The sequence below is a fragment of the Mobula hypostoma genome, chromosome 16 (genome assembly GCF_963921235.1).
Source record: "Mobula hypostoma chromosome 16, sMobHyp1.1, whole genome shotgun sequence".
In the NCBI taxonomy this organism is placed as follows: domain Eukaryota; kingdom Metazoa; phylum Chordata; class Chondrichthyes; order Myliobatiformes; family Myliobatidae; genus Mobula; species Mobula hypostoma.
This window is the reverse complement of record NC_086112.1, coordinates 54,075,093-54,083,538: the sequence shown is the minus strand read 5'-3', so window position 1 is coordinate 54,083,538 and position 8,446 is coordinate 54,075,093. Positions and strand designations below refer to the sequence as shown.

The window sequence follows — 8,446 nt, the reverse complement described above, 5'->3', positions numbered from 1 at the left end:
AAAGAGAGGATGAGGCAACTGAGGCTGACAAGGGAAGTCAAAAAAGGGAAAAGAGAGGGTATATAATATAGCAAAAATTAATGCGAAGTTAGGGGATTGGGAAGTTCTTGAAAAACAGATGGGTATGAAAAGATCTATAAGGAAAAAAAAGATGAAATATGAAGGTAAGCTAACCAATAATATAAAGGAAGATACCATAAGTTATTTTTTTCCAAATATATATAGAATAAAGAGAGGAAAGAGTTGTTAGACTGCTGGAAAATGATGCTAGAGAGGTAGTAATGTAGGATAAAGAAGTGGTGGACTGTGGACAAACTTAATAAGTATTTTGCGTCAGCCGTTACTGTGGAAGACACTAGCAATATGCCAAAAATTCAAGAAGGTCAGGAGGGAGAATTGAGTGTAGTTAAACTTACTAAGGAGAAGGTGCTTGGGAAACTCAATAGTCTGAAGGTAGATAAATGGACCAGATGGCCTACATCCCAGGATTCTGAAAGAGATAGCTGAAGAGATTTTTGAGGCATTAGTATGATCTTTCAAGTTTCACAAGATTCTGGAATGTTTCCGGAGGACTTGAAAATTGCAAATGTCTCTCCACTCTTTAAGAAGGGAGGGAGGCCAATTAGCCTGACTTCAGTGATTGGGAAGATATTGGAGTCCATTATTAAGGATAATGTTTCTGGGCACCTGGAGGCACATGATAAAACAGTCTAAAGTCAGCATGGTTTCCTTAAGTGTAAATCTTGTTTATTTTGATGGCTCTGAGCCTGTGCTCACTGGGTTTTAGAAGAATCTGTTGTAAATCTTTGAGGAAATAACAGGCAGAATAGACAAAGGAGAGTCAGTGGAAGTTGTTTACTTGGATTTTCATGAGGCTTTTGACAAGGTATCACATATGAGGCCATGGTATTACAGGAACAATACAAGCATGGACAGAAAATTGGCTGATTGGCAGGAGGCAAAGAGTGGCAATAAGGGAGGCCATTTTTTGGTTGGCTGCTGGTGACTAGTGGTGTTCCATGGGGTTTGCTGTTAGGACTGCTTCTTTCCTCATTATATGTCAATGATTTGGATGATGGAATTGGTGGCTTTGAGGCCACGTTTGTGGATGATACGAAGATACGTGGAGAGGCAGGTAGAGTTCAGGAAGCAGGGAGTCTACAGAAGGACTGACAGATTTGGAGGTGGTAAAAGAAGTTGCAGATGGAATATACTGTAGGAAAGTATATGGCCATGCATTTTGATAGAAGAAATAAAAGTGCTGACTATTTTCCAAACGGTGAGAAAATTTAAAATTCAGAGGCACAAAGGGACTTGGGAGTCCTCCTGCAGGATTCCCTAAAGGTTAACTTGCAGGTTGAGTCGCTGGTAAGGAAGGCAAATGCAATTTAGTATTCATTTCAAGAGGTCTACACTATAAGAACAAGTTTGTATTGCTGAGACTTTATAAGGCATTGGTCAGACTGCACTTGGAGTATTGTGAGCAGTTTTGGACTCCTTATCTAAGAAAAGATGCGCAGGCCTTGGAGAGGGTCAGAGGAGTCTCATGAGGATGATTCTGGGATTGAAAGGGTTAACATGTGAGGAGCATTTGATGCTCTGGGCTTGTAGTTGCTGGGGTTTAAAAGAATGAGGAGGAGATCTCATTGAAACCTATTGATTATTGAATGGATGCATGGATGTAGTAACACTTAAAGTCCAGCAAGGTAGATGGATGACTACAGGTGATTCTGCAGATGCTGGAAGTGCAGAGTAACACACACAAAATGCTGGAGGAACAGCAGTTCAGGCAGCATCTATCTGAGAGGAATAAAGAGCTGATGTTTCGGGTTGAGACCCATCGTCAGGACTAGAAAGGAAGAAAAGGTAGATGGGTGGGGGACGGACGATGCCCTGTCTGAAACAGGGAGGATGTCCTGGTGGTCAACCATTTTAACTCCACTCCCCGTTCCCATTCTGACATGTCGGTCTATGCCTCCTCTATTGCCATGGTGAGGAGTCTCTCTGGTTGGAGCAGCAACACCTCATATTCCATTCAGGTAGCATCCAACCTGAAGGCATGAACTCAATTTCTCCAACTTCCATGAATTTCATCTCCCCCCCCCTCCCCTTTCTGTCCTTTTCCATTCCCTGTTCCGGCTCCTCCTTATCCTTTCTCTTTTTCACACCTGCATATCACCTCCCTCCTCCTCCTCCCCTTTTCCCCAAGATCCATTCTCCTCTCCTATCAGAATACTTCTTCTTCAGCTCTTTACCTTTTTCAGCTATCATCTCCCAGCTTCTCACTTTATCCTCTCCACGATCTTCCCCCTCATCTGGCTTCAGCTGTCACCTTCTAGCTTGTACCCTTTCCCCTCCTCCACCTTCTTACTCTGGCTTCTTTCCCCTTCGTTTCCAGTTCCAATGAAGGGTCTCAGTTTGAAACCTTGACTCTTTATTCCTCTCCATTGATGCTGCCTGACCTGCTGAGATCTTCCAGCATTTTGTGGGTGTTACTGCCATGAAGGGTCCACATAGGAACCACCTTTGGCTATCCTGCTCTCAAACAAGTATACCACCTTAAATACTATTGTTGGGGGGGGGGTGGAAGAGGGGAATTTTCTCTCAAGGGAAAACATCAGTATTTGCCAGATCAGCTAGCACCACACTTACTCTATTGCACAACAGAATAGACTGAAATGAGCAAACAGTGATGATAAGTCTGCAACCAGCAGTGGTTGTCAAGGATCAGTGCTGGGTCCTCAGTTTAAATGACCTGAATGAAAATGTAGCTGGCTCTGTTTAATAAGTTTACAGATGACACTATAATTAGAGGAGTTGTTGGTCGTGAGAAAGGTTATCAAATGATACAGCAGGTAATATATCAGCTGGAAATTTGGGCAGAGAAATGGCCATGTGAGTTCTTGCACTTTGGGAGGTTAAAAGCTAGAGGAAAGTATACAGTAAATGGCAGGACTCTTGGGAGCATTGATATACAAGGGGATCATGGAAAGGCCCTCAGATTGTGCAACATGAGTGGTAGTAAAAACCCACACGGCAAGCTGGATTTCATCAGTCAGGGCACTGAATATAAAACTTGGCAGGTAATGTTGCAGCTGAATAAAACTTTATTTAGGCAACATTTGGCGTGTTCTCTGCAGTTAGGAACTGGAGACTTTGGAGAGGATGCAGAAGAGGGTCACCAGGTTGTTGCCTGAATTACAGAGTATTAGCTATAAGGAGAGGTTGGACAAACTTGTATTTTTCTCTGAAGCACTGGAGGCCAAGGGACATCCAGAATCTACTATACACAATTATGAATGGCATTGACGGTAGGTAGCCAGAGTCTTTTTCCCAGGGTGTGCAGTAAACGTCAAATATTATAGAGCATTGGTTTAAGATGAGAGGAGAAAGTTTAAAAGAGGTTTGTGAGGTAAGATATTTACATGGAGAGTGAGTGATACATGCCTGGAACACACAGGTAGAAACAGATATGACAGCAGTGTTTAAACGGCATTTATACAACCATATACACAAGCAGGAAAATGAATGACTTAGACCATTTGTAGACAGATGCAATTAGTTAGATTGCTATCATGGTCAACATAGGGCATGTTCCTATGCTGTACTCTTCTATGTTCTACGTCATTCTAAACTACCCTGCCACACTCTTTTGAATTGGCATAGTTGACCATATGATGTGCCATTAACATTCCATAGTCATCAGTTGGTTGGAACTGTCTATTTCTAGTTTTCAGTATTACAGTACTGCATTCTCTCCTCAACAATCCATCTCCATTCCTTTCCTCTCCAGGATCTGCATACTTCCCCCTCAGTACAGTTCCCTAAGTACACAAAGTTAGAATCCTCAGAAATGCTAATGACAGTTAACTATATCTCACAGTACCTCTTGATTGCCAGGACCATTCTCCTCAAAAATCCTTGTTTCTCAGCTAACAATCTGTCCAACCTCCCTGGCTACTTCAGAAGCTGAGCAGATTGTTGGAGTTCTGTCATTCTAGTTAACCCTGTGTTAGGTTTCCAAATGTGTTCACACTTGCTCTTGCATTGTTAAGTTTACCCATGTCCAGACCTGTAACAAAGCCTATATCTATCACTGCATTGTTTAAGTCACATCTAAACTTTCCGGTATTCTGCTGGCTATTTTCCTCTCTTCTTTCGAACATCCAAAACTCTATTTACTGTACTAAACAATACCAAGTCTTGACCATTCGCTACTATTGTGCTCACTGATTTACACTGATGCCCAATCCAATAGAACCTTAATGTCAAAAGTTTAATCCTTGTTTTCAAATTATTATGTAGCCACTTCCCTGCCATTTTCTAAAGGGTTTCCCAGTCCTCTACATTCCTCTATTTCTGCTTTACCCTGGTGTCTAAGCTCCAAAGGTCCAGGATGAGTAGTTCTGTATTGGAATTATTTCCTTAAATCTCCCTACTTCTCTTCCTTCAATTCACCCCACCCTTTCAGTCCGCTGGAGACCACGTCTTCCCATTTTCTCCAACTGTGGGGCTTTGTGTGGAAAAGGGCTGTCTGACAGAAATCAAGTGCCCTAAAGGTGCTATATAAATGCAAGCTATCGTCGTCGAAGCCTTTTTTTTCAAATCGTCTCGTTTTGAACTTGCCAATTCGTTTCTGACAATTAAAAGCAGGCATGTTTATTTGCTCGAAGTTCGAAGTTCTGTATGAAGGGTGTTTCAAAATTCGAATAAACTATCACGATGCGGCGCAGCGGCTCAAAATCTCGGCCAGATAAATCAATAGTTCTGAAAGGCTGCAGTAAACCACACTCGGGTCGGTCTGCTCATATTTCCTGTGGCGAACAGTCATGTCCCTCGATCTAAAGCAAAGGTTGCCTTTGAACATTTTATTTTTCGATAACCATTTCTGGAAGAACTATTTTAAGAGGACCTTTGGCGCTTTGATTAAAAATCGGCCGGTGTAAATACGATTGAACCTGTATCTCATCGATCCTCCCACTTCAAAGGGAGTTTCCTGCTTGGCGTTAGAGTATCCCGTGTTGACTCGACCTTTCAAGAGAAATCGACACGAGAAGGGGTGACTACCCTGCCTTTCCATGCGATTTATCGAGGAAGGCAGCAAGTGGGAGAATGGATCGTCTTTTTTTTTCGAACAGATCGAGGTACGGCTGGTATTTACCAATGTAAGCGCGCATGTCTGTACACAATACCTGCAATCTGTTGAAGAACTGCTGTCTTTCTTTAAGTGTGATTCTCGTTCTAAAAATATTAGTATCATCGTGCGAACCGTGAAAAGAATATTATTACCATCGTGAGAACCGAGACATTGCATACTTTAAATGCATCTAAGAAAGATTCTGATGCTTATCAACAAGAGGAAAATCTTTAAAATATCTTCGGCAGGACTCACGAATTCCAGCGATTTGGCACCGGGACAGAATCCGATCCCGAAACGTCACATTCTTTAATCAGTGAGAATGATCAATAGTCTGGCGACGTCTCCTAATGAGGTTCCAGTGGCGTCACTTGGTGGGGTACTTAACCTTAAAGACTAACTGCATAACCTGATCGCCCTGAGAATCGCTGTGATCAGAATGACAGTGCCTGAGGTGAAGAGTGGGAAAGAAGGGCGTGCGTGCGACCGGCAAGAGACTGGTAGGAACGACACAGCTCAGACCACAATCCTTGTTCGTGAGACTCGTGATGTTAATATGTGAACCCAAATGTTATTTGGCAAAGTATTGACAACGTTGGACGTATGGTAGGTGCATGGCGATTCTTCAAAGTATGTAGGGATGTTGGGTCGTCAAACATTTCGAAAGTTTTAAATTGGTATTTACGTTGGGGGTAATGTCTAAAAGTGTTCTGAGTTTGGTAATCTGTTGCTAAATCAGATTTGCTGGGCTGTTGTGATAGTGTTAACTGGATAAAATTAAAAGCAACTGGGACACCTGCGGTTTTGCAAAGAAATAATGTTATGTGTTACTTTCTTGCTGAACGCTGTCACTCAGCTGGCAATTTGCTTTGGGTGAACTGGTTGAAGCATGTCTAACTTTCCAACGTTGAACATTTGCTCGTTTTAGATCGAGGGCTTCGATCCAGCCGTTCTCGCCATGGGCTCGAGGAATTCGTTATGAGAAAGAGAAAATTCTGGGAGCATTCGTTTCAACTGGCCTGGAGAATGGAAAGTGAAACGACGTCCACTTTGCTGCCGGCTGTAGACCCAGCCCACCATGGCATGACTCTCGAACAGAAAACTACCTTCGCTTTTGTAATCTTCCTTTTTATCTTCTTGGGAATTCTCATCGTAAGATGCTTCAGGATCCTGCTGGATCCGTACAGGAGCATGCCCACGTCCACATGGGCGGACGGGCTGGACGGTTTGGAGAAAGGACAGTTCGACTATGCATTGGCTTGAAAAGGAGCTCGTAGTGAAAGTGGCTGCTGGATTTTAGAGATAGTCGTTCCCACTGTGCGACTGCAAGAACGCATTGCCAATAGGATTTTTCGCCAGCTGTTGGCTGTGAACTATCTTCAGAATGGACAGCTGATTTAACATTTGAAACTCTCATTGGTACTATGCAGTTCTCTGATCGGACTGGTTGCTCGCCAAGAGCTGTGCACAGTCAGCCCACAAAAATCATGTCTTAAAAATCTGGAGATGTGTTTGACTCTCTTCTGTCGCCACATTATTGCCTTTCCAGCGCCGAAAGGGCGTCAGTAAAACGTACGTAGACGCTTTATATTCTGCAAGAGTGAATGATAAAATCGTGGACATCTCGATATATTTGGGTCGAGGAATCCATAACTAAACGTCGTGGCATAATTAAGAGATTAATACATGTCATTTTAGGAGAGACTTATGCGGGTTACGTAAACGCTTTTGTTCGCAAATTTGAACTATTTACGTAAAAATCTCATGAACACATTTGATGTAACTTAGTAACACTCTTAGAAGCTTCTTTATTCTTTCCTAGTGCTGGTCTTGAAGTTGACCAAGGTTTTGATGAAGCTTTTAATAAGATCTAGTAGGAGTTATGCATCACTCAATGAAGAGAAAGGATGAATTTATTTCAGAATGCCAATTTTGTTATTTCCCCCATGAATCAATAAATAAAAAATAAAGCCTACCATTGTTTGCTTAGGGTATTTAGATGGCGTCTTGATTCTCAGTGTCAGATCGTGAATTTCAGTGAATTTCCCTCCTCTAGTAACCCAGCAGGTACAGAAACACATAATCTCCATCCAAGCTGATAATCTCACACGTCTCTTTGAGTTTATTCCAAGCAGTTTAGACTGGGTTGGCAGTGCAAACATATGAGCTGCTCCAGTTTACCTGCCAAAATTTGCAGTCTACCAACACAACAGAAAGATTTTTATAATTCTTGATGCAACTCAAAACACTCCTTCATTGGATTTTAGGTTATTCATAGTCAAATAGCAAGAAACACACCTTCTTTGCCATACCTAAACCTTAGGTATTTTAATTGTGTGGTCAATCATCAACCATGTGCTTAAAAATAACTAATTTACAAGTTCTTGTTGACTGATTTGTTCTGAAGTTCTGTTGCATCTACAAGCAAAAGGGTTTTTTTTAAGAGACTCTTAGATAGGTACATGGACCTTAGAAAAGTAGAGGGCTATGTGGTAGTGTAATTCTAGGGAGTTTTTAGAATAGGTTACATGGTCGGCACAGCATTGTGGGCTGAAGGGCCTGTAATGTGCTGTAGATTTCTATGTTTTATGTTCTAAACTGGGAGTTACTTTCCCAAGGAGACTCTGGAAGACACCATCTCCACTTACCCAATACCTAGCCTCCACAACCCCAGGAATGAATTGGCTAACAAAGAGAAAATTCACAAAACAAACCATGTACTTCATGAGGTATGAACATGTATCACTGTAAATAATAATGCAATATTATATTACATGATGAAGGGTTTTGGTCCAAAACATCGATAGTTTATTTCCCTCTATAAATGCTACCTGACCTATTGAGTTCCTCTGGCATTTACTGTGTTGCAAATGTAATACAATGTACTTCCATATTGTGATGAACTTATGGATATATCTCACACAAGCAATGGAAATTTTAAACTGTGATGATCCCAAGATCTGTCTAACTTCTCCCATGAAAGATTCTCCCTTTCTTAAAAGTTCAAAACAAGTAAATTGTAATTGATTTCTGTAAATTGTTAGTTGATGAGTTTGTCGGTGTTTATGTTAGCAGACGAATATATAACACAATAAATAAAATGACTTTCTGTAAAAATATAGCAGGCTTTGCTCCAGGCTACATACTTTTTGATTCTTCTGTAGTTCTTAGAACAATAGCTATTAACAGTCCAATAGGTAGGGAACTAATATTATGAACGCAAACACGAGGAAATCTGCAGATGCTGGAATTTCAAGCAACACACATAAAAATTGCTGGTGAACACAGCAGGCCAGGCAGTATCTATAG

The 8,446-nt window shown here is 41.5% G+C and overlaps 1 protein-coding gene across 2 annotated transcripts; it reads left to right on the top strand.

Moving 5' to 3' along the window:
- Positions 1–4,828: 4,828 nt before the first annotated feature.
- LOC134357582 (cortexin-3) lies at positions 4,829–8,225 on the top strand. Of its 2 annotated transcripts, XM_063069209.1 has the most exons (3): positions 4,829–5,165; positions 5,386–5,637; positions 6,066–8,225. In XM_063069209.1, the coding sequence occupies exons 2-3, from the start codon at positions 5,577–5,579 to the stop codon at positions 6,398–6,400; spliced, it is 396 nt and encodes a 131-aa protein (XP_062925279.1). In that variant the 5' UTR covers positions 4,829–5,165; positions 5,386–5,576; the 3' UTR covers positions 6,401–8,225. The 2 variants fall into 2 exon arrangements, with proteins under 2 accessions (XP_062925279.1, XP_062925278.1); XM_063069208.1 differs by having other exon boundaries at positions 4,829–5,637.
- Positions 8,226–8,446: the final 221 nt, after the last annotated feature.